Source organism: Mastacembelus armatus, chromosome 13 (genome assembly GCF_900324485.2).
Source record: "Mastacembelus armatus chromosome 13, fMasArm1.2, whole genome shotgun sequence".
Lineage (NCBI taxonomy): Eukaryota > Metazoa > Chordata > Actinopteri > Synbranchiformes > Mastacembelidae > Mastacembelus > Mastacembelus armatus.
The window spans coordinates 22,963,224-22,986,986 of record NC_046645.1 but is presented as its reverse complement, the minus strand read 5'-3'; the positions used below and the strand labels follow the sequence as shown (position 1 = coordinate 22,986,986).

Sequence of the window (23,763 nt, the reverse complement as noted above, 5' to 3'; positions counted from 1 at the left end):
GAAAAACAAACTAAACCTTTTCCCACATTTGACAGTTCTTGAGAATCAACTCTTGAATCAGAAATCAATTTGAAATTTGCATCTTCTGGGTTAAAAATGAAAATTGTGCCACTGCTTCTTTTTCATCATGCATCATTCATTCTCTACTTTTTTACAGGGAAACATACAAAAAAATTACATCAGTGTGTGTCATACAAGTCCTGCTCACATTACTGGCTCCTCAGGTGCCCTCTGGTATAATCAGTCAAACTATTAGAATACTTGACTAAAGTCAAATAGGTTTAGCAAACAGAAATTTCTTAAACATTTGCAAAGGTTTATTCCAAAGTGTCTTTGTGTGCAGAAGAATTCATCTCCAATGTAAACATGTTTTTTACTTTCAACAAGAAGAAAATTGGATTAATGTATCTGTGCAATGTGGTATTTAGTTACAGGAGCATCATTAACTCCCATTTAAGGCATTAAAATGTGTTTAAAGTATTAAAAAGTTGGATAATCTTTTCAGTCTTGTGGAATCAACTCAGTACCACCAACTGTATCAAGTAAATAAGTCAAAAATGTACAGTAGGATTGAATTGGAGAAATGAATATTTGCAACAATGCATTACAGTATATACAGTTTTACGTTCAGTAGCATTGAAAGAAACACAACAAAAAAAATTCCAGTTCCTACCTATGTCTCTATCAAATGACACATTACTGTACTTTTTAATGTAAAGTTCATGCTAAGTTAAACCAGTGTATCATTACTCAACATGTGCAGCCAAAGTGTTTATCTGCTATTAACGCTATCCACAGCCATTTCACATTTTATTTACATATGACATCCCAGTGCTCTCAGACAGGCCCTGGTCTGCGCTCATACTGGCTGTGTGTGAATGTAGTCCTGTTGATCCGGCTCAGAGGGTGATTAGCCTCATCCTCTAGATTCGACTGCCTTCCTTCTGGTTGCTGTGCCTCGGTCTGACTAGTGTTGCATCTGGTGGTGAGAAACACTCCTCCAGCCAGCATCAGGCTGAAGGAGATCCATCCGAGGTATAGCGCAGGTCCCCAGTCTCTCCTGAGCAGCACAGCTCCCTCCAGTGGCTGACTGGTGTGATGGCATGTCCAGGCTGTGGGAATTAGCAGCAGGATACCAGACAAAACAAAGAGAGCGCCTGAAAACACTTTGACCTGCCCACGCAGAGGAAACCACACTGCCCCCACTCCACCGATCACTGCAGCAAAAGCCCCAGCCCCGATGGATGCCATGATGAGTGCTCTCCATGTCCGAAAACTCCCAGAAAGAGACATGAGAGACTGGTAGAAAGAGCAGTGTAGGCTGCCATCATGGGCCAAGTCCCAGTGATCCCATTCTAGCCACACCCCGTCCCAGTAAGCAGGCAGAGTAGCTGTGGCGTTTTCCAGGGTGCCGCTCACCTTCCACAGGGCCAGGCAGCGTGTCAGAATGGCAGAAATCCACCCTGTGAGGGCCACACCGAGGGCAATGAGCTCCAGCTGCTGCTTCATGGCTCCAGCCTACCACTCCTCTCTACTGCAGGCCCAACTGCTAACCAGTAACAGCTGGCAGCAGAGCGGGGTGGGGTGGAGTGTTATTTTAACATGTGTGTGCATGAGTGAGGCAGAGACGATTTGTGTGTCTGCCTGTTTTGCATGTCAGTTCTGAAAAAGGGAAACCAGTTCTTTGCTATTCATGAAACTAGGAAGGCATGATATGGCTGCAGCTGGGTGGAGGAGGGAAATCCCTGTTTGCTTTGCCATGGTTTCAAAACAATCCCTTTCTCCTAGTTTCTGTTGAGAGGGAAAAACAAAGGTTCCACTGTGCTTTTCAGCCACTGGGTCATGTTTCTGATACAAACCCTGATATCAAGAAACTTCTCACTGTGCAGCTATGTGACTATGATACATCATTCCAGTGTAATGCTTTTCTCACCACATCATTTAGATGATGCATTATTATGGTATTTATTTTGAAATTCAAATCACAAACACACACTAACACGGCATGGCAAATGTTCTCTGTTTTTACTTTAAGGGTGTCTAGAACAGGAGCTGTTTATTTTTGTACAGTTTAGAAGATACACAGAGCATAAATGACAATGCCCAAAATAGACAAAACAGCCTGTCCCAACACGCAAATTACAGCACAATTAAAGTGATTCATCATTACAAACTCAAAAGTTATCCAAAGATACCCACAGAGAAACTACAGCCAATGTATATACTAACACACACATTTGAAAAAGACTGATTTCATGAGTTAACAATTATGGATTATGTTACAATGTTGTCTGGTTCCATGAGATCAATCACAATTTAAAAAAGACTCTTTCCTCTCTTCTACTCCTTTTGTCTTTTTAGTTTACTTTACAAGTACTAGGTAAAAACTTAACTTTGAACAATAAAGGTAGAAAAAAAAAAAAAAAAAACAGCAAGCACAGGCCAAACACACAATGTGCCATCAGACCAATGTGCTCACCATGAACCTAGAACAACATTTTAACTAAATCTAATCAAAACAAAGCTGAAACAAAAACCAAAACAAAACAAAGAAAAAACAGCAACAAACCGGTTACAGGTGCACCTGTGCAGAAAACACACATTAGAAAAAAAGCAACAGACAACAGGGAGCAAGGGGAGACACAGTACAGAAAACTAAAGCTGTGGTTCAGAGCTACTCACATTTTGACTTTGAGCTTTGAGACGATGCTCACATAGCACAGAAAGATAAATTCTCTGAAAAGAGCAAGCACTCGTTTGAGGTTAGTGTGGCCAAAGATGTTTATTAAAGCCAAGGTTTCACACACATTTCCACCAGCATTATGCATGTTTCATGGGTGTGTCCAGTAACTACATTTAGATCACATTTTATGGCCAGTTAATGCAGAAAAAGGCTAACATACTTCTTCTTGCCACTGTACATTTGTATTGTTGTATTACATCACAGTTCAACACACTGGCCTGCAGTCAGACCTGTCTGTGACATGTGTACAACACTCAACCACTGCCCCAAAGTGTGTGTTTGCTTTACACATAGTTCTTGATGGCGTAGCTGCTCTGTGTGGGGACCCTGGCCCGTGAGTTCCCACCAGAAGGGAACCTGGGCCTCTGTGGTGGGCAGCTTGCACACAGAATGGCTCCACCGCAGAACAGCAGCCCAGAGGTCACAAAGCCTATATATATGGCTGCTCCAAGCTCTCTCTTGAGCACCTCAGGGACACGTGGGTTGTGGAAGTCCCTGATGATGGAGTTGGCCGTCCAAGAAACAGCAACTATAGTGGAGAGAGATGTCAGGCAGAAGATGACCCCAGAGCTCAGCACCACCTGAGCCTTTATCCTTGGGTGGCTCAGGCAGTTGGTGCAGCGTGCTCCCAGGAGGAAAATGAGGAAACCCAGGCATCCCAGCACCAGGCTGATGCAGATGAGGCCACGGGCTGCCTGGAGGTCTGGTGAGAGGTCCAACAGTGCATCATAAAGCTTGCACTGCATCTGACCTGTGTACTCACTGACGCAGGTCATCCACAGCCCCTCCCAGAAAACCTGCATGACCACCAGATGGGTGCCGATGAAGGCTGTCACCTTCCACATGGGCAGAGCGCAGATCAGGATGGTCCCAGCTACGCCTGTCATGGACAGGCTGATGCCCAGCTCCTGCAGAGCCATGGCACAGCAGGTAGACCTTCTTACACCCTGGAACAAGATACACATGGAGTTTTTTTTTCACAATGTGCAAAGTACTTTTCACAGCATGTTTTGTTTATTTATTTATCTGAAGCTGAAACTTAATTATCGCATCAGCTCAGCATCTTGGTCATGTGACTTTTCATGCCAGCCTTTAACTCAGGGTTATGGAATAAAATTATATACTAAAAAACAGAAGTTATGACATGAAAAGATACAGAATAATGTTCTCTGTAAAGCTGAAGTTGTTTCCTGTAATTGATCCTATTAGATAAAAAATAGGGAATTTCCAGCCATGGAAGCAAAGGGCCACTAGGAGGCAGTATGGCTCAAAGGCTAAATGAGAACTAACTATATAAACTTAAATGGTAATTTGACTAGTACTTTGCATTTCCACACTCAAGTGCTTTACTCTTTTTTGAATATTCACGCATTCACCACCGCAATTATTATGATACAGTAATCGAACAGCTACCATGAGCCACTTGACGTTCAATGTCTTGCCAACATGCGGATTAGAGAAGCCTGGGCTCAAACCATTAGTGTACAACCTGCTCCACTTCCTGAGCCACAGCTGCCCCACATATTAATGTTTCAACTAAAAAAACACCCTCAAACTATTTCATTCTCTGAGGGTATAGAGGAACATTAACAGCATCACATGGTTTAGATAGACCCTTCAGATAACCCTCTTTCAGTTTGCTCAATTATATTGCCTTCCTGTAAAGCAGAATATTTATGACAGTGTTGGATGAAGCTTTTGCAGTAATGTTACGCTTTTCTTAACAGCATGAGTCACCATGTTTGTTCCCTGCATAGTGAGCTCTGGTAAGAACCTGAGAAACAGGTTTGCTCAGGTTTTGGTTTGAATACCTCTGGTACTTTTTTAAATGTATACAAACAAGAAGCATGAAAGAGAAAAAAGGCATTAGAACGCCATTTATTGTGAATAAAAGTGGAATTGCAAACATTAAAAACAAAAACACATAGTGTAATTAGTTTTTTTAAACTCAAACCAGCAAACATAGAAAACAAAAATGTTCCAGTAATTTAAATCTTCCCCATATGCATATTAATTTCCAAGGGTAACGATTGTATTTAAAGCAATCTTAGGCATAAAACATAAACATAATGTTGATCTTGATTAGAAGTTAAAGTGCATAGTTCCTTCATTGTGTTTTATAAGTATGTACCTTTTCTTGGTATTTCACAGCTAAAGATTCTTTCCTTCTTGAAGACAAACTCACACAGATATTAATACGACCTCCACTTGTTCCCTCAGAAAACTTAAATATATGTCTTTGCTGGTGTAGAAGATCGGAATGAATCCTCTTTGCTGTTTCCTCCAGACTTGTTCAGGAGATACTTCTCAGAGGGGGTCTCATCTTCTTTCTGGGGACAGGTGGCACACAGAAGCCCCCCTCCAATGACCAGCATTGCCCCGGCCCCCCAGCCAATGTACAGTGATGCACCAAGCTCTCGTTTTTGGGCATCTACAATCAGAGGGTTATAGAAGTTTCTTATTATAATGCTGGCGGTCCAGGAAACAGAGATAAGGCAGAGGATTCCACAGATGATGAGCATCACGCCTGCTGCCACTGAAGCCCTCGCCTTTGCCCGCTTCTCTGTGATGAAGTTGGTGCACTTTCCACCAGCAAAAGTGATGAGCAGCCCTGTGATGCCAGTGATGATGGAAACCACCACCAGAGCACGAGCCGCCTGGAGGTCCATGTCCAGAGCCAGCATGGAGTCGAACACTTTACACTGAATCTGGCCGGTACTCTGGAACACACAGTTCATCCAGAGACCCTCCCACATGACCTGCGATGTTATTATGTTGCTGCCAATGAAGGCAGTGACCCGCCACATGGGTGCAGCGCAGGCAATGAGCACCCCGATCCAGCCCAAAAGGGCCAGGGCACAGCCTGCCATCTGGACCCCCAGAGAGGCCATCGTCTTCTCTCCCTGGGTATCCCTGAGAAAATGTTACGAGCTGATCAGTAGTTTATGTGCATCTGAAGAAGAGGGAGAATAAATAAAAGGAGGCGTGAAAACCAAAGCCATTCAAGACACATTACAGGGCCTGCCAAAGAATACCAGCTGTGCAAGATGTTTTATGTGCAAAGACAATGAAGTTTGGGGCTTCAATTATTCTTCTTGGTAGAGATGAAGACTGTATTAAATATAGTTTTTCTGGTGTAAACAAAAAAAGTATGCATGTGACAAAAATGCCACCAACTCAGATATAGACAGTTTGAGTGTAGCGTGACTAACAACAGACAAAGCTCCATGTCCCCAAACACACACACATATTCTCAAGGCAAACAAACAAATTTGTCGTGTATCTGTGAGATGAGAAGTGAATTTGAAAATGAATATCATTTCATTCTCTGCTGATTGTAAATATGACAGAAAACATTTCAAGCTATTCAGCTTTCAAGCTTCTTTACAGGATGTAAAGAAAAAAAATCAAATGTACTTTTGATCTTATTTACTGAAACCAAGTTTCAGCAGTTAGTGTTTGTAGTTAGTGGAGGAATCTACTGTGACTGTGTTGTTTAACTGCCTGCTCTGACATCAGAGAGACTGTGAGTCATTGAGCCATTGCACCAGCTGTAACTGGTTCAGGTAGATTCTCTCTAATGGCACAGGACAGCATAGGAATGTGATACAGGGTGTGTTCAGGCTGCAGTGCTGATGTGATGATGATGTGTTTGTGGAAATGTTTTCACAACAGAGAAATGTTGGGGTATTTTCCTAACTGCAAAATGGCCCAAATATATTGTTGTACCTGCATTTTTCAAACACAGAACACAAAAGGTTTTTCTGGGCAAAAATAACTATTTAGGGAACAATCATAGTTTGGGCTAAAATAACTATTAAAATAAAATGACTATTTTGATAAGGTTAGGGCACATATCACAACAATAATGCATTGTTATTTGAACTTTTTAAACTTTTTTACAGAGCACCATTATTGTCCAAAACCCTTTTAAAAACATCACAGAGTCACACAGTTGCACTTAGTAACATGTTCCTGTCCTGCTGCCTTAAATACTCACTACAAAAATGTATTGATCCACCACTAAAAATAGTCCTTGCGAAATTTAATATGTTCATAATTAAATAAAAATATATTTAATTCATGAAAAAAATATTCTTTAGCCTTCTTTATTGAAAATACACTGTACACTGGTGACCTACAATTAAAGATTTATCATCGGTATGATGGGCAATGATGAAACATGGTGTTGGTCTTGTTTGTAACAATAACTATGTAGAATTACTAGAATTACAAGTGAGAACCTGAGGGTCGTTCTGATTATCTAAAAAAATGTGTTAATCTCTTCTTTATCCAGAATGAGGCAAAAACCTGCTGGGTATGGCTCTTCTTAGCAGTAAGAGCCAGTTCTGTGAACAGGCATTCTGTGAAACTGGTGTGGAACTGGTCGAACTAGTTCAACGTGCTGAGTTTCAGCAAACTGAATATGATAAAACACACTTTGTTTTCTGCTCAGTTATGCTTTACACTTTGTGACCTGTTTGGATTGAAATTTGACAAATTTATTCCCCATGAATATTGTTTCTAAAATTAATGCAGTCGCAAAGTTTCCTTTTGAGGTGTCTGTCTGACTTTTTTGGAAACTGGAATGACCAAAAGTTGAAGCAAGGTTCATCACTGGCTCATTACATCTAGTAGAATATTTCAAAAATGATAATTTTGAATTGTAAATGTGAAACATACTGTGTGTTTAACTACTTTGGGCAGACCACTAGTGAACTAAGTGAACATTTTGACAAAGAATTAGCGATTAAACAAATATTTTATTAACAATTAACAGAAATTTTCAGTAAACAAACTTTTGTCTGTTGTGGCTAATTAACAAAGATATTCGTAAAACATTTCATGCAATATATTCACAATATGTTAATAGAACTGTACAAATTCACTTCCTGCATAGCTCTTGATGACCATTAACATTCTTCTTGATGCACAGCATATAATATTTAGAAAACAATAAGGATTGATACAAGCTTAGTACAAAAAAGCCCTTAATCAGTCCAGGCCAAATGCTGTAAGAAGATTTTATTGTCAGCATAGCAGTTTTACACCACATGTTTGTAATGGGCTCCTCATTCCTGAAGAACCACTCTTTCCCCAATCAAAGAATTCTGATTTTCTCAGAAAATCTTCTGCTGCTTTTACTGTGCTATCAGAAACTCACAACAAAGGAGGATTACTTAAGAAAATCAAAATAGCTTCCAGTCTTTCTCAGGACAGTGCAGCTCTCAAACGTAGGCTCTGCTTCCAGCTGAGGACCTGGCACCGGAGTACTTGACTGGATACTCTGGGCTCTCTCTAGATGGGCAGGAACTGCAGAGGAGTCCACCACCCAGGATGAGAAGGGCAGCTGCGCCCCAGCCGATGTAGAGCGAAGCACCAATCTCTCTCCTCTGGGCATCAGTCAGGATGGGGTTGTAGAAATCCCTGATGATGGTGTGGGCAGACCAGCAGACTGGGATGAGGACGAGAACACCAGCAATGATGAAAGCAACACCAGCAGCGATGGCCACTTTGGCTTTGGAAGTTTGATCCTCCAAAAAGTTGGTGCACTTGCCCCCAGCAATACCCAGGATGACCCCAAAGATTGCCACAATGATGCTGACAACGATAAGTGCTCTGGCAGCCTGAAGGTCCTGAGACAGAGCCAGCATGGAATCATAGATCTTGCACTGCATCTGCCCTGTGCTCTGCATCACACAGTTCATCCACAAACCTTCCCAGATAATCTGTGCTGTCACAATGTTGGCTCCAATGAAGGCCGTGACCCTCCACATGGGGAGAGCACAGGTAATGATGACAGCCAGGAAGCCGAAGATGCCCAGGACATAGCCCAGCATCTGTCGTCCCATTGAAACCATGATGAGGTCTTGTTTGAGTCTCTTGGAACTGAAAATAAGCAGCGGAGTAGAAGCTGTAGAAGCAGGTCAGCTCAGCTCAAATCAGGTTGTAAGGTTGAATAGAGACTATAGCACATTCACTCAGTTTTAAGGATGTGCTTCTGAAGGTGGAGTCAGGATGTCCTTCCCTTTGACCTGAAACCAGTGCCTTGAATGTTTTACCCGCCCAACCAGAATCTTCACAGTATCAGCATGCAGACAGAGTGCTTTCGGTGGGAATAGAGCGCTACAGTTTCGATGAGATAAACATCAGTCTAAATGACTCTATGTAAATGAGGCCTGCGAGGATGGACTGCATTCTTTATTCAAACATTGTTCTACCTGTGACCAGCCAATGATTGTTTACTCGGAGATCAGGGACGACAGTCACAGGTTTCAAGTTTAAAAAAAACATCAACAATATGAGTGTGAGTATCACCGGATGGCAGACGTTAACGGGAGGAATCTCCATTTATGGTTCTATTTTCCTGAACATTAATTACATCTGTTTACTCATCATCATATATTATATAAATTATATACATACATTAAATATATATATATATATATATATATATATATATATATATATATATATATATATCATTTATTTAAACAATTCAAGGAAGCAGTTTATGTTTGTTTGATTTTTTTTCAATTGAAGCTGGAGCTCAAGCTGATCAGTGCTGCAGTTTATTAGGATCATAAACAATGATTAAACTGACAATGTTTATTTTATTGCAAAGATATTCTTTAATATGTGAGTATTATATTACATTATTATAGGGTTCAGCCTTTCATTCACTCATACACAAAGAGGAACTCTGGCTTTGTAAAAAATCAGAGCTCTTCTTCATAGATAATGACTCCACAAAGAGATAAGTGAATATAGTATAAACATTTTATTGAAATTCTTTTTAAAAAATCTCAAAAATAAATTGGACAAATTATTGGTATTTACACAATCCGCTGTGCATGACAAAGAAATAAATATATCAACAGTATCTACATTACAATATAAGTAATGTAACCTTCAGTGCACACAGTTATACTGACACAATATTTCTCAATATGATTTCAGGAAACAGGAAAGATTTCCACTTTACAGCACAAAATCAACCAAGAAAAACATTTAATGAATGATTTTATAATAATTGAAGATCACAGTGATTGAGTCAGGTAGTCTTACATTCCAATACTGTATTGGAATACATACCATCCAACAGAAATACATTTATTGTGGTGCAGTTTTAGTTTGTAGCAACAAAAAGTTCCCAAAGTCATCCCAGCAGAACTCTCAGTCTTTGTCCTGTGTCTGTCCCTTCAGTTTTTATGGGTACCGTCCAGCAGAGTATGTGGTTGGTGCTGCATATGGTTTTCCAGGGATGTATGTGCCTGTGTATTGTCCGCTGGATGGGGCAGCATAAACCGGGCCATACGTTGCTGGGTTTCTCACTGGGCCTACATAAGGGTACATTGCTGCTGGTGGGTAGGCACCATAAACGGGTTTTTGAGGAGGACAGGAAGTGGTTAGGATGATCCCACCGATCAAGAGAACTGCAGCAGTGCCCCAGGCAATGTAGATGGAGGCTCCAATCTCCCTCTTCTGGGTCTCAGCTACCAAAAGGCTGGCATAGTCTGAGATGGTGACAGTTGCAGACCAGCAAGCAGGGATCAGGATCAGGATGGCAGAAACAATGATGAGACAGCCTCCTATGATCACCACCTTGGCATTCGATGCCTCATTCTTCAGGCAGCTGGTGCACTTGGCTCCTATGAAAGTGATCATGAAGCCAATGAAGCCGAAGATGAGGGAGAAGATGACCAGAGCTCGGGCAGACTGCAGATCTGCGGACATGCCCAGCACATTATTAATCAGGTCACACTGCATCTGTCCAGTGCTTTGCATCACACATTTCATCCACAGACCATCCCACACTATCTGGGCAGTCACGATGTTGGCTCCAATGTAGAACGTCACTCTCCACATGGGGACCCCACAAGACACTGCAATCCCAACTAAGCCTATGAAGCTTATGACCTGACCTGCTACTTCCTTGGCAATCCTCCCCATGGTGAAGAGGCTTCGTCTGCAGCAGGAGAGAGAAGTGTCACAGCTTCAAGGCCTGGTTCTTTTTCAGAGTGACACGACTTTCTCACTTGTTTGTCAGAGAATGTGTAGGAGGAGGGCTGTTCACTCGTTCTTCTGGTCAAACAAGATTCCTTTTCCTGGAGCTGGAGGAGTGGCACCCATTTTAAAACAATACCTTGTTTTTGCTCTTGGAAAACATATACAGATTCCCCTGCAGTTAAGAATGGCAGTATGAATGCAGTTACAATTAAAAAAAGAGAATAAAAAAACATGGAAACTTGAAATAAGAATAGAAGTGAAGTATCTTTGATACCCCTCCTTCATAAAGCTAATGAGACTATTCCACTATGAAGTTATTTGTATTATTTTATTATAGCCTAAATGTCTAAAAAGGCTATGGAGGTATATTTTGGTCAAAAGCTTACACAGAGACAGTCACAGTGTTAATGATGATTTTAGAAAAAGGATGGAAATTGTGAACTGCTCTTTATGGTTTGTGTTTTCAGAGGAGAGGGTTTTTGTCACTAACTGATTTGAAGGGTTAAATGTGTTTAGATATTCTGTTTTATCAAGTCTCCATAGCTGTGAATCGCAGTGTCTGAATTAGACATTTTTTAAAAGGCTGTAATTATCAACCACAAATCAAACAATAATAAGACACAAGGCATGAATAAATTGATCTTTTGTAGCAATGGCACCACCATTAGCTTGCAGATTGTGTTATATACATCAGACAGGTGAGGAGAGGCACAGAGAGCAAGTAAACTTTGAAATGATCTGTTTCAGCACTGACGACCATCTCCTGAGTAAGTTGTTGACGATCCAATTTGTACACACCTTCCTCAATAACCTGCATCTTTTTAAGTATATAACCCAGTAAAAAAACTTGTTTTGAGGCACAGTGACATGCAAAAATATATTAAATATTCTCTTATAAATCCAATGATCCCTTCAGTAGTGAATACACATCCTGTGCATTCAGTTCCCTATGGAAACTATCATAGTAAAGACTTCTTTAACCAGAGACCAAAGACCTTCGTGTCTGTTATATTGCAGTTAACTCCTCACTCAAATAGAATAATATGTTGAAAACAATAATCATCCATTAAGAATATGGTTTAATTACAGTAAATAGAAAATGACAACCTTCACAAGCAAATGTAAAATATCAAGCAGACAGAGGTCCATGGAAAATGAAAACACAATATTATGGGAACACAGCATTTTACATTGTTTGTTGCTTTTTAAAATGTAAAATTGTGTTTTGTTGTTGCTCTATATTCACCTATATTCTATATTCATTTTGTTATGCTCTTTAAGGTGACATTGAGAATTTTGAAAGGTACCCACAAGTAAAATGTTGTATTATTATTATTATTATTATTATTATTATTATTATTATTATTATTATAAATAACTAGCATCCCCTTTGGTTATTGAGGTACATGCAATCACTGCAAAATATCTTTAAGTAAATCTTATAAATGAAGGAGTATTTCTTTCTGACTGTTGACATGTTAAAATTTTAATAAAGCAATCATACAACATATATAAAATATATACTCATAAGATCTCTTACTGGTGTTTAAGTAGACAGCAGGAAAAGAGGAGCAACAACACTGATAATTGCATTGTTCCCTCTAGGGGTGACAGTCAGCAGACAATCCCAGGACCCACTGGCACAACTACAAGGAATGCAACCCTAGTTTCTGTGAAAAAAATGAGAATTAAACTAACTGTAGTCAAAAATCAGGACTTAAATCTGCTTTAAAGCTCATGCTTTAAAGCAGATTTTTGATTTTCTGTCAATATAAAGCGACAATTTCAAAGCGATTCCCTCTGTTGAAATTCCTATGATGTTGAGAGTCCATGTAGAAAAGATCAACTGTCTTATACATATTTTCTTGATGTGGAAAGTGAATTCACAGGCCTGAATGCAGGTACATGGTGGGGCTTCTCATGTTTGGGGGGGGCAGTTCCAGCACATTAGTCCTCCTCCCATCAGCAGCAGGGCCGCAGCAGCCCATCCAATATACAGCGCTGCTCCTAACTCATACCTCTGGGCTTCCATCAGCAGTGGATTGTAGAAGTTGGTGACGATGGTGTTGGCAGACCAGGAGACCGGAATGAGACATAACAAACCTGAGATGATGAACAGAACTCCAGCTAGGATGCAAATTCTCGCCTTGGATCGCGCCTTCTCAATGCAATTGGTGCATTTTGCACCAGTGACTGACAAGAGCAATCCACAGATTCCAGTCAGGATAGAGATGATTATCATGCCACGAGCAGCCTGCAGGTCCTGGGACAGAGCTAGCATGGAGTCGTACATTTTGCATTGCATCTGTCCTGTGCTCTGCACCACACAGTTCATCCACATGCCCTGCCAAATGATCTGAGCTGTGATGATGTTGGCTCCAATAAAAGCACTGACCTTCCACATGGGCAAGATACATGCCACAATGACCATTAACCAGCCAGTCAAAGCCATCACTATACCCATGAGCTGAATGCCCTGAGAAACCATCTTATCAGCTTTGTTCCGTACACTTTAAATGAAAAACACAGAGCAAGTTAAATAGTAGCGTGTATTTATGGGCTGCTGTGTGAGAAAAAGCTACACAGACATGAGGGTGTATAATTCCATATTCTTCATTTCCTACTGGCTGGGAAGAGTTTACACACAAACAGAAACCCAGTACCCTTTAGTAGTGCTGATCTGTCAAAAATCTAAAGAGTCAAGGTCAGAAAAAAATTTCACTGTCCATTAACCTGTTTCACTAACTCATTAACACTGAAAAGTAATGAATATCTGACATAGTTAAGAGAATAAAAATAACGTATTGTGGATTTCATGTTTTGCTCTTTATTTCATAATTATTAGACAAACTTTGTAAAGTTATTGAACAGCTATTTGAACATGTCGCGTGTAGGAGAAACTGCATGTTGTGCTTTTTTTTACAGCAAAAGGGCACTGTTGGACAGATGATTATTCAGACAGCAGGCACTTCCTAAATAGTTTTAAAACTTTGCACTTGTGAGGTAACAAGAACTAATGAGGATGCAGCTTTTGGTTTTCAGTTTATTTTTTATTTATCATGCAAATATAATTTCCTTTAAAAAGTCTTTTCAAAGCATCACTTTATTAGGATGATTTGCAAATTTCCTAGTTTCACTGATTTCTGAAAAATACTGTAAGGTATGTGCATCTAATCCTAACTTACAAATGTGTTACATTATGTTGTCTTATTTATCTATCCATCCCTCCCTTATCTATACCACTTGTCCTATCAAGTGTGATGGCACCTATCCCAGTTGACATGTTATATAACAAAGGAGCTTTTCATATAAAGTCTCAATAACTGTTTTGACACTTATTTTGTCTGTTCACACACAGAAACATTAGAAATTAGATTCTTTTGAGGGTAGCAGGTTTAAATTTACAGTATAATTAGGATTTATTTTGAGACTAACCAATATGTTGAATGTTGTAAACGTCTTTTATCAAATGTACCGTATTTGAATTTTGCTCTATATTAATTAACCTAACTAATCCATAGGCTGTGTGTATTAGAACAGTTTTTTTCAGATGTTTCCCTTTTAGTTTAAGATTAAATGTGTTAGTGACGTCATAAAATCCAGAAGAACACACACACACCATAATTTGTCGTTACTGATAAAATTTATTTACAGTTTGAGAAAGACATATATATAAGACACTGTATGATGAAATGATGTATCAAAGGACACAAATGAATGAAAACAAATGAAAATAAAAATACAATTCATCAAACTAACATGTTTTTTAAAAAAATGGAGTTACGGTATTCATGTTGTTCTGCTTTTATTTTATTTACAAAGTTATCTCCATGTGGTTCACATCTCTCTAGCTTGGCCCTGATGAGGCAAATCCTGAAGTGCTGCAACAACATGCAAAACTATGAGCACAATAAAATCACTTTGAAATTCAAATCATATTTAATGTGGTCATGTCAAACAATTTCATGGACCAAGTCTCGTTTCAGTCTCTTGGCTTCTCATTTGGCTTTTCTCTCCTCAGACGTAGCCCTTGGGTGCAGATGAACGGGGAGCTGAATACTTAGCAGAGAAGTTATCCTTGGGAGGGCAGTTGGCACAAAGGAGCCCTCCACCCAAAATGAGAAGGGCTGAGGCTCCCCAGCCAATGAAGAGTGAAGCTCCCAGCTCCATTTTCTGAGAGCCAACCACCATCGGGTTGTAGAAGTCCCTAATGATAGTGTTTGCTGTCCAGCACACGGGGATGAGGCACAAAATACCAGTAATGATGAAGATCACACCAGATGCCACACAGATTTTGGATTTGGTGCTCTCGTCCTCCACACAGTTGGTGCACTTGCCCCCAGCGATGGCCAGGAGGATGCCAAGGATGCCAATCAGGATAGAGACGATGATGAGGGCACGGGCAGCTTGGAGGTCCTGAGAAAGGGCCAGCATTGAGTCATAAACCTTGCACTGCATCTGGCCTGTGCTTTGGACCACGCAGCTCATCCAGATGCCCTCCCAAGTGGTTTGTGCCGTGACAATGTTCTGGCCGATGAAGGCTGTCACTTTCCACTGAGGTAGAGCGCAGGCAATGATGACTCCAATCCAACCAATAATGCACAGGGCGATGCCCAAGATCTGAAGGCCGGCTGACACCATGTCTCCTCAGAAAGCTTCTTCCAAAAATGTCCAATAAATGGTCCAAAGGTTGTGTCTCTGGAAGTCAGTAGAGTCTTGAGAGAGACCCAAGAGTAAATGTCTGGGCAAGGCTGGAGCAGGTCTTTTATACACCGCAAACCCGGGAGGGTTCTGACATGCACAAACATACTGTCACACAGAGATGTGACGTGATGACTACCCTCACACCCCCACTCCCATACTCCCCAGGCATGTGTCATCATGTTAGTTTTTGTCTCGTTGCAGGTGGACCCGCCCACTCTGACTCACAGGGACTGCGATTGCTTGAGTAGACTTAAAAAAATACTATCAACCCCACCCTCATGATCATGGTATTTGGCTATTTGGTTGCTTTTTTGTTCCTGCTGTTCCCTCATGTTTTCTGTCATGTACTGTGGTATTACTGACCAAAACTTGTGCTTTGCTGGTGTCAGAGGAAAATCAGCATTTTAGGAGCTATGAAGAACTGGAATGTTCTTCCAAATTGTTCTCAAAATGATTCCTAGTACAACAGATACATAAAAGATTTCACAGTTTTCATTAAAAATAGGTTTTGTCAGTTTCCTTACATTTATATTTGCCATGTAAAAAAAAGCTTTTCATAAGACACTAAACAGTCTGAATTTTTATTTTTTTAAGAAAAAACAGTTCAGTTCACCTCTTATCTGCTAACTGCTCACCCTTGGACTCTGATCTTTTCATCTGAGGGAGTTTCAGTTTTTCAACAAGAAACTACTATTAGCCACAGGTGAAAATTGTATGAATATCTATATAGGTACATAACATAATGATATCCTCTTCATTATTTAATTATTTCTAGGTCTTACAATGAAATGCTTAGTACACAAAAGGACTTGTTGGTATGAAAAGGACACAATTTGTTGAACTGAAATTTCCCTACAGAAACCATTTACAAAAATACATGACCAGTAGGTGTCAAAACATAACGTTGTCATACTGTCCTTAATAGGCTAAAGACAGCAGCGGTTTTGCTCCCAGCAACCTCAGGTACTGATTTCACCATTTTAACTAAAAAAGTACATTCTACACTGATTACACTGATTTTAACACACCTACTCATGATGGTGTAATAGAACAGCATCACTGACAGACAAAGGCCATGCCCACATAAACATGTCATTTGGAGACATTTGCTGGGAAGACTGATGCTGTGTCACACTGGTAGATGTTGCTTATCAGCAAACCCTAACTATGAGGTGTAAGAGATTTCTTGCACGCACAATGTATGGGCTAGTTTTTAGGAAAAGACAGTGTCGTTTTTTAATATGCGTAAGAAGAAAAAACATGAATCTCAATAATAATGCAGTTGCTATTAAAGAGGAAAATGACTATGGTTTCCATATAAACTCTGATTTTCTGTTTAGAATCATATTTTTTAATTTAGATGAGCATGTAGGAACAGAACAGATGTACTCTAGGTGAAAACAAGAGACCAAGCTGACCTTTGAGTGTTGTCAGTCGTAAGGATTGCAGCCTTATCCTGAGGTTGTTTATGGAGAAAAATGTGCCGACTGCAGTCCAGTTCTCCTTTGAATTATTGATAGTTTTCCACAGAAGTGAGAAGTCTTGTAGGAGGGAGATGTTGGAGATGCCAAGTGATTCCAGCAGACAAGACTGTTGTAAAGAGAGGGAATAGTGAGAAGGGGCATACAGACGTAGAGAGAGAATCAGATTGTTTCAGAAATGAATAGAGGCTGTGTTTACGAGCCAGAAACTGCAGTTAGGACTATAATGCCTCTATTTTATCCCAGGTAAGATCCATTAAAGCTACTTCAACCTGGATATGGAGATTGGGTTCCACATACGAGGAGGCAGGGAGGAATTTCCACAATTAAGACTCTGAGGAGAGATGGGTTCAGGGTGAGATTAGCCCTGCTGTCTTGATGGGCCTTAAAGAAGCGTCTCATGTTTTTAACAAATGTACATACATAAACAATGTGCCCATAAACATACAGAAGCATTTTAATTTAAAATGAAGGCATAAATTAAGTCAGTGTTCAGCTAATGACACATACATTTTACTAAAGTAATTAATGGCGTTACTGAACTGTAATGAAGAGCTCAAATTTCTTGTCTTAGACAACTGCAAAATGGAGCAGCAACAGGTGAAAGATATGATTCCAGGGAGCGTGAGAAAACGCCAAAGGCAGTTGAAGTAACAAGCATCAGCAGGTGCTCAGTGGCAAGTCCAGACTGCACAGTAACGGCTGCATTATCCTCAGGTGTCCAACCCTCCTGTTAAACTGGTTCAGGAGTTATGAATTTGAATGCACCGTTAAATATGCATACAGGCCTGCAGTGCAGTCTAGGATTCAAGTGTCTTCATTTGTCTATTAAGTTTTTTCCACTGCAGTTTTTTTAAACTTACTGAATTTTCCAAAGTTAAATTTATATAAAGCTAATCCTCAGAAATAAATCCTATCTACAGCAGGTGTGTATATACATACACTGAAACAATAGAGCTGTTTTAAATGTCCAGGCTAACTCACTAAGAAACTAAAATGTGAAATGTCCTATCTCTTTTTATTTGTGAGGTACATGATTAGAAACACATTTTTTTCTAATGTAATTGTGTTTCTAGTTCTAGTCTAAGATATCAGTTCTGTATCTTGGTAGAGAACTGTAAATTTCTACAGAAACAATTGTGTTGTTTTCAATGACAAAGTCAAATTTGTGCTATTTTTTTTTTTTTTTTGTATGAAAGAAACCATTTTAGTTAAATATCCTTTCTGGGACATGAACCTCCAGTTATTTATGAAAGCAGTAATGTTTTGTGATGTAATGAGAAATGACCCTAGTTTCTTTGTTTGGGTTTTACAAGAGGTTAAAAAAGTAGTAGCGGTTTCATGTATCAGACTGGAAAGCATGTGTGTGTGCCTGTGTGATGTTATCATAGCGAGCCCTGAGGCCATTGTTCAGGTACAGTCACAGTTTCAGTGGCTGATTTGAACACACTAGGTATCTTTTTAGGATCATCACAGTGAGTCACGCATGTTTGGGCATGACACATTATCACATGACACAAACAGGAACCTGTTGTTTCAAATGTCAAAATATATTTACATATATAGCAAATGTGATTAGGTATTTTCAGAAAGGATTTGCCAGATAAATATATAAAAGTTAAGTAGTTTAAATGTTATATGGGACACTATAAGCCACAAACAGCAGCTGTAGTGCGAGTTAGGATGTTAGCCGTGTTGGTTGTGAAACAGGGAGTGACGGAGGGTTTGGCTTTTGAACTGCACAAACTTTCAGTTCTTCATTAGTGTGTACAAAGTGATTAGGGCTTTCATGGCTTTAAACACAACACAGAAACAACATTTGCTTCCTTATTTTTATTATTTCTATGTTTATTGTTAATAAAGATGTCAATCTGTGAGTTCTAATTATTTGTTCTAAATAATTAACATACATTAGTGGTAAAACAAACTCAAAAACAAACACAATCTAAAGAAATAAAGGATTTAAACAATGAAACAAAGAATATTCTAGCAGTTTGGTAGTAGTTAGGACTCAGAGTTTACTTGGAATAATCAACGTACCTCATAAAAACCGGTTGGACGTGCTGCCTTTCCCAAGACAAGTGGATATTAGGCACTCTGCAAGTGGCAACATGTATAAGTCTCAGGAATTGGTCTAATCAAGTAGTGCACCTGCAGTAAATGTGGTGAACTCCCTAAAAAATGATATACAGGGACCAGTTATTCTGAGAAAATGATCTAGCCATTGTATATATCTTTTTTATCATGCAAACATCTTATAAATGCATTAGAACAATAGGAGACAAGCATGCATTACACATTGTGTATATAATATGACATATAGTGTTGTATGAAGGTGCAAATCAAAACCCTGCAAGTTAACAACAGGGTTTCATAATCAGTCACATGAAGCCAAAAGCAAAGACGTAATAAACGTGTTTCAGCTAAAACTTTGTATTTGGTACAATGTGTGTTACTAAATCTCTTGGAAAATCACACGGAACAGCATTGCAAAAGTCAAGTCACCTAAGGATCAGATTGAATAACACATTGTTTGAGCTTTAATAAAAAGGCATGTGATGTTATTGATGTATCTATGAAACTAAACTAATTAAAGGTTGACAATAGTGACAAAGATTTTGCCTTAAGCTAAATCCGTGTTGTCCAAGTGCTGTTCTGCAAACAGCCATGGAGTTATCACTTCTTAACATACAGGCCTTATATATTTGAATTATATGTTTGATAATAATGAATGGTGTTGAGTGGTAACACATCTGCCAGAATAGATGAATTTCCTCTTCCTTGTTTTCTGGGTGTTGTATGCTCAGTTATCCACTACTTTATATAGAGCATGTCTGCAGACACTCCTCCAGCAACAACTGGTTTCCAGGATGCATTAGCCAATCATATATTATGATTCAAGCTGTATCTGGTTTTATCTGCTTTTTTCTTAGTAATCCACAGCACTCTTAGAGCTGCTAAGACACCAATATATTTTTTTCCTTTGAATCTTGGAACACGGTTAAGGGACTGCTGCCAGCTGGAAAAGCAAAGGAACAAAATAACGTTTGATAGTTGAAGGTTTAGCACTTTGGTGGAAATTTCAGAAGTAGTTGATGAATTAATGTCATTTCGAAAAGTTGCAATACTTCTTCAAGTACCCATCCAACCAGCAAAGCTTAAATAATAATACAATAACATTAGTAATCTTTATTGATAAAGTGCAATAAAAAGATATTCCACTATTGTAAGATAAAAGCAAAACAGAAAAACAGTATTTGAATAAAAAAAGAGACTTAAGTTCTCTCCAATCAACAATAAAACTAAGCAGTTAAAGCCAAAATCCTAACACAGGGCATTTTCTGCAAATGCAGATAATATAATTGACAGGACGAAGTGCAGTAGTCGCACCCCCTGCCTGTAAAGACATACATTTACAATTAAATTTGCATGAACTATTACAGTTGCTTAAAATTACTGTGAATCTACTGAGTGTGTATGATGTAAATACCTATTACCAGAAATATAACACTCATTCAAGCTGAAGTTTTAAAAAGCCCCACATTCTGAAATAAATACATATACTAACGGAGTCTAATGGAAGAAATCCACATAACTATGAGATTCTTCTTAGAATAATGGAATAACTTACAGGCAGGTTTGTCTATGTTTGTGCGGGAGAATTGGAGGGTGTGTAAATGTGTATATGTGTGTCTGTGTGTGTGTGTGGGGGGGGGGGGGGGGGGGGGGGGGGGGGTTAACCTCAAGATAACAGAGCTGCTCATTCTGCCCACTGACCCCACATGGCCCCTGTTAATTAGAGAAAAGCCTGTAATGACAGGGAGCTCACCCGTCAGCCAACCTCAGCTGTGATGCTGTCTAACAAAGAGGATATTTAAGATATCTGAGGAGATATTCCAACCTGTTGAGGGTTTGCCCTTTGATTTGTTGAGTGTTCAGCATGATAAAAAACTGATCGGGAGTTAGATAAAGCTGTGATAGACTCATTTTTGAGACACTTGGCTATTTCTGTACATTTTAAACCTTATTTTACGTTTTTGATTGTATTTCCAGCGTAGCATTTAAACAGACTTGTGTGCCATCCATCTTCTGAGGTTCTGAAAAACGATCTTATACAAAGGGGGTATTTACTCAGGGGATTAGTTACACAGACGACCTACCATTAACTGCCAGGTATGTATTTATGGTTTAACGTTCACCAACGTGTGTCTCTTGAGGTTCAAAAGAGTATTATCTGCATATGCCAGGTCATAGACTCCCGGGGTACTCGTTGCATTTTGTTTATTCAAATACACAACCATGTACCTTCAATTTTAAGAAAAACATGTTAAACATGGAGAATGATAACAAAGTTTGTAACTTTATATATAGTGGGATTATGAGGCTGACTGGCAAAAACAAGGTCTGTTATTGTTTAACGTTTTCTTGCATGAAGATCTCATTTAGATTGTGATTCAGCATTTTTCTTCAAGGTTGTCGCATGTCACAGATACCTACGTTTTCTTGAATCCAAGAAAGGAATGCATGTACACTAGCATCTCAGATCATCAGTATTAAGCAGTTCTTAATTACACTGTGGATTTTATGGAGGGTAGGGCGAGGGTGAGTTATGAGGTCAGTTGTCAGATCAGACATCCACGTCTGTCCATCCAGTCTGTTGGCTGCTGTCATTCTGTTATGCCTTAGGGCAGCTCATATTTAGGAAGGGAAATGTTATGATTTATGTAGGGGATGAACAATATAGTATTTGGGCCATGAGTGTGAAAACATATTGTCATATTTAAAGTTATGAAATATGTGTTCAACTCCAGATCCCATATAATAGGGTATTTAATATTTATACTGTCATATACTGTCATATAATGTTATGTAATTTACAAAAGGTTTGCATTAAAAATTCTGATATCTACTGTGATACCAGTTCCAGGGGAACACAGTTTGGATTAAAATAATGTAAAGTATTCAAGTGTAATTTGAAGGTAAACACGATGCCACCTTAAACTGACTCCACCTTCTGTTGTCTAAGCTTTATAAAGAAGGTAGAATCTGTTTCTCCCTCTCTTTCTCTCCCACTAAAAGTCTTACACAGGACTTGGAGTCAACAAGATCCAATATCGCCTTAATCTCAGGAGGGCTGTGCCTGTGGACACAGAAGGCCTTTTATCGTGCAGCGCCCTGGAAAAGAGTCTTGTTCAGATCCTTATTCATCCCCAGCTCCAACTATGTACTCTGCAGGTCTGGAGATACTAGGGATGATTCTGGCTGTGGCCGGATGGCTCGGGGTGATGGTGGCCTGTGGCCTGCCCATGTGGCGAGTGGCTGCTTACATCGGTCAGAACATTGTCATCTCCCAGGTAATATGGGAAGGCTTGTGGATGAATTGTTCAGTGCAGAGCACAGGCCAGATGCACTGCAAGGTGCACGAGTCCATGCTGGGGCTGTCAGTAGACTTGCAGGCAGCCCGTGCCTTGGTGATTGTCTCCATGGTCCTGTGCATTGTGGGCATTGGTCTGTCAGTGGCTGGTGCCAAGTGCACTAACTGTAGCCGGGACGTGAGCAGCAAACCAAAGCTTGTGGTGGCTGCTGGAGTAACCTTTGTGTTGGCTGGACTCCTGCTCCTGGTGGCTGTATCCTGGACAGCCCATACCATCGTCCTGGACTTCTACGATCCGCTGCTGGAGGAGACGGGGAAGAGGGAGTTTGGTAATGCTCTGTACTTTGGCTGGGCTGCCTCCTGCCTTCTCCTTCTAGGGGGGGCACTGCTGTGTTGCTCCTGCCCACCTAGGTCAGCTACAGTACCGAGTGGTGGTGGCTCTGCGCCTCCCCAGGCGGGATATTCAGCTGTCAAAACCCTGTCAGTCAATGGCTACACCAGAAGAGACTATGTATGAAGATGTGAAATGAGTGCAAATGGTGATATGTGGATGTTTGGGGCATAGAGGTTAATGCAGCATATTGGACTGGAAGATTAAGTATGGCTGACTGATGCATGTTTGATGATGTCAAATACATCAGTACCTTTTGGATATATACTTTTTAGCATTAAAATGAGCCTCATTTTCAGAAATGAACACAAGGTCCATGCAGAGGACTCCAGATTAAAGCAATTTTTTACAAGATTATAAATAAAAGAAAAAAACTTGTTCAAAGCTTTATCTGTGGTTGGATGTACATTGTGTGATTCTGCATTTTAATGCCATATAGTTGAAAAATAATTAATGAATTAATATATTAAGTGTAACATAACAATTGCCGCACCAGTTCTTTGTTTTCCAGATTTAGGGACATATACCAGCTCTAGAGGTCAGCAGAGTCTGACCAATAAGAGTCATGCTGGTGCAAACCAAAATTTGGTATTTTATTTCAGTGTAAATGGAAGAAAGGAACAATGGGTGGGCTGTTTTAGAAAAGTACCATATGCTCCTCTTTCATTCTAGCCCATCCTCCATTTGCAAGAGGGAAACTGAGTCAGAGATAAAAGTCTCCAACTGCAAGCGGGTATAATAAGCACTGTAACTGAGTCCAAACTGAGACACAAAGACCCCATTGATCAGCTGGTTTGCAACTGTTTACCTTTCTTCCTGTGTGAGATTCACCAGAATAAAGTCTTATATAAATACTCAAGATTTTCCTATGTAAACATCAATATAACTTATAAAAAAATGCCTGTTTGGATCTGTGTTAAGGGCAGCACGGTGGGTGGTTAGCAATGTTGCCTCACAGCAAGAAGGTCCTGGGTTTGCAATCCAGCCTTTCTGTGTGGAGTTTGCATGTTCTCACTGTGCTTGTGTGGGTTTACTCCAGGTACTCTGGTTTCCTCCCAGC

At 39.8% G+C, this 23,763-nt stretch overlaps 8 protein-coding genes across 8 annotated transcripts; 1 reads left to right on the top strand and 7 right to left on the bottom strand.

The window, feature by feature from the left end:
* Positions 1 to 295: 295 nt before the first annotated feature.
* Positions 296 to 1,641, bottom strand: LOC113125663 (claudin-4-like). The gene has a single exon (XM_026299261.2). It carries the CDS (start codon positions 1,507 to 1,509, stop codon positions 838 to 840), a length of 672 nt encoding a protein of 223 aa, XP_026155046.1. The 5' UTR covers positions 1,510 to 1,641; the 3' UTR covers positions 296 to 837.
* Positions 1,642 to 3,027: 1,386 nt separating this feature from the next.
* Positions 3,028 to 3,684, bottom strand: cldnj (claudin j). The gene has a single exon (XM_026332480.1). It carries the CDS (start codon positions 3,661 to 3,663, stop codon positions 3,028 to 3,030), a length of 636 nt encoding a protein of 211 aa, XP_026188265.1. The 5' UTR covers positions 3,664 to 3,684.
* A 1,059-nt stretch (positions 3,685 to 4,743) lies between these two features.
* LOC113143295 (claudin-4-like) lies at positions 4,744 to 5,669 on the bottom strand. The gene has a single exon (XM_026328846.1). It carries the CDS (start codon positions 5,632 to 5,634, stop codon positions 4,969 to 4,971), a length of 666 nt encoding a protein of 221 aa, XP_026184631.1. The 5' UTR covers positions 5,635 to 5,669; the 3' UTR covers positions 4,744 to 4,968.
* Positions 5,670 to 7,486: 1,817 nt separating this feature from the next.
* LOC113125442 (claudin-4-like) lies at positions 7,487 to 8,727 on the bottom strand. The gene has a single exon (XM_026298904.1). It carries the CDS (start codon positions 8,602 to 8,604, stop codon positions 7,972 to 7,974), a length of 633 nt encoding a protein of 210 aa, XP_026154689.1. The 5' UTR covers positions 8,605 to 8,727; the 3' UTR covers positions 7,487 to 7,971.
* A 784-nt stretch (positions 8,728 to 9,511) lies between these two features.
* On the bottom strand, positions 9,512 to 10,770 carry LOC113121319 (claudin-4-like). Its single transcript, XM_026291666.1, has one exon. The coding sequence runs from the start codon at positions 10,694 to 10,696 to the stop codon at positions 9,953 to 9,955; it is 744 nt and encodes a 247-aa protein (XP_026147451.1). The 5' UTR covers positions 10,697 to 10,770; the 3' UTR covers positions 9,512 to 9,952.
* A 1,887-nt stretch (positions 10,771 to 12,657) lies between these two features.
* On the bottom strand, positions 12,658 to 13,241 carry LOC113143247 (claudin-4-like). The gene has a single exon (XM_026328768.1). It carries the CDS (start codon positions 13,239 to 13,241, stop codon positions 12,672 to 12,674), a length of 570 nt encoding a protein of 189 aa, XP_026184553.1. The 3' UTR covers positions 12,658 to 12,671.
* A 1,136-nt stretch (positions 13,242 to 14,377) lies between these two features.
* cldna (claudin a) lies at positions 14,378 to 15,512 on the bottom strand. Its single transcript, XM_026298618.1, has one exon. The coding sequence runs from the start codon at positions 15,392 to 15,394 to the stop codon at positions 14,771 to 14,773; it is 624 nt and encodes a 207-aa protein (XP_026154403.1). The 5' UTR covers positions 15,395 to 15,512; the 3' UTR covers positions 14,378 to 14,770.
* Positions 15,513 to 22,160: 6,648 nt separating this feature from the next.
* LOC113144232 (claudin-4) lies at positions 22,161 to 22,829 on the top strand. Its single transcript, XM_026330115.1, has one exon. The coding sequence runs from the start codon at positions 22,161 to 22,163 to the stop codon at positions 22,827 to 22,829; it is 669 nt and encodes a 222-aa protein (XP_026185900.1).
* Positions 22,830 to 23,763: the final 934 nt, after the last annotated feature.

What these genes read in the sequence shown, in the direction of transcription:
- LOC113125663 (XM_026299261.2), bottom strand. Translation starts at nt 1,509, where the DNA reads ATGAAGCAGCAGCTGGAGCTCATTGCCCTCGGTGTGGCCCTCACAGGG.
- cldnj (XM_026332480.1), bottom strand. Translation starts at nt 3,663, where the DNA reads ATGGCTCTGCAGGAGCTGGGCATCAGCCTGTCCATGACAGGCGTAGCT.
- LOC113143295 (XM_026328846.1), bottom strand. Translation starts at nt 5,634, where the DNA reads ATGGCCTCTCTGGGGGTCCAGATGGCAGGCTGTGCCCTGGCCCTTTTG.
- LOC113125442 (XM_026298904.1), bottom strand. Translation starts at nt 8,604, where the DNA reads ATGGTTTCAATGGGACGACAGATGCTGGGCTATGTCCTGGGCATCTTC.
- LOC113121319 (XM_026291666.1), bottom strand. Translation starts at nt 10,696, where the DNA reads ATGGGGAGGATTGCCAAGGAAGTAGCAGGTCAGGTCATAAGCTTCATA.
- LOC113143247 (XM_026328768.1), bottom strand. Translation starts at nt 13,241, where the DNA reads ATGGTTTCTCAGGGCATTCAGCTCATGGGTATAGTGATGGCTTTGACT.
- cldna (XM_026298618.1), bottom strand. Translation starts at nt 15,394, where the DNA reads ATGGTGTCAGCCGGCCTTCAGATCTTGGGCATCGCCCTGTGCATTATT.
- LOC113144232 (XM_026330115.1), top strand. Translation starts at nt 22,161, where the DNA reads ATGTACTCTGCAGGTCTGGAGATACTAGGGATGATTCTGGCTGTGGCC.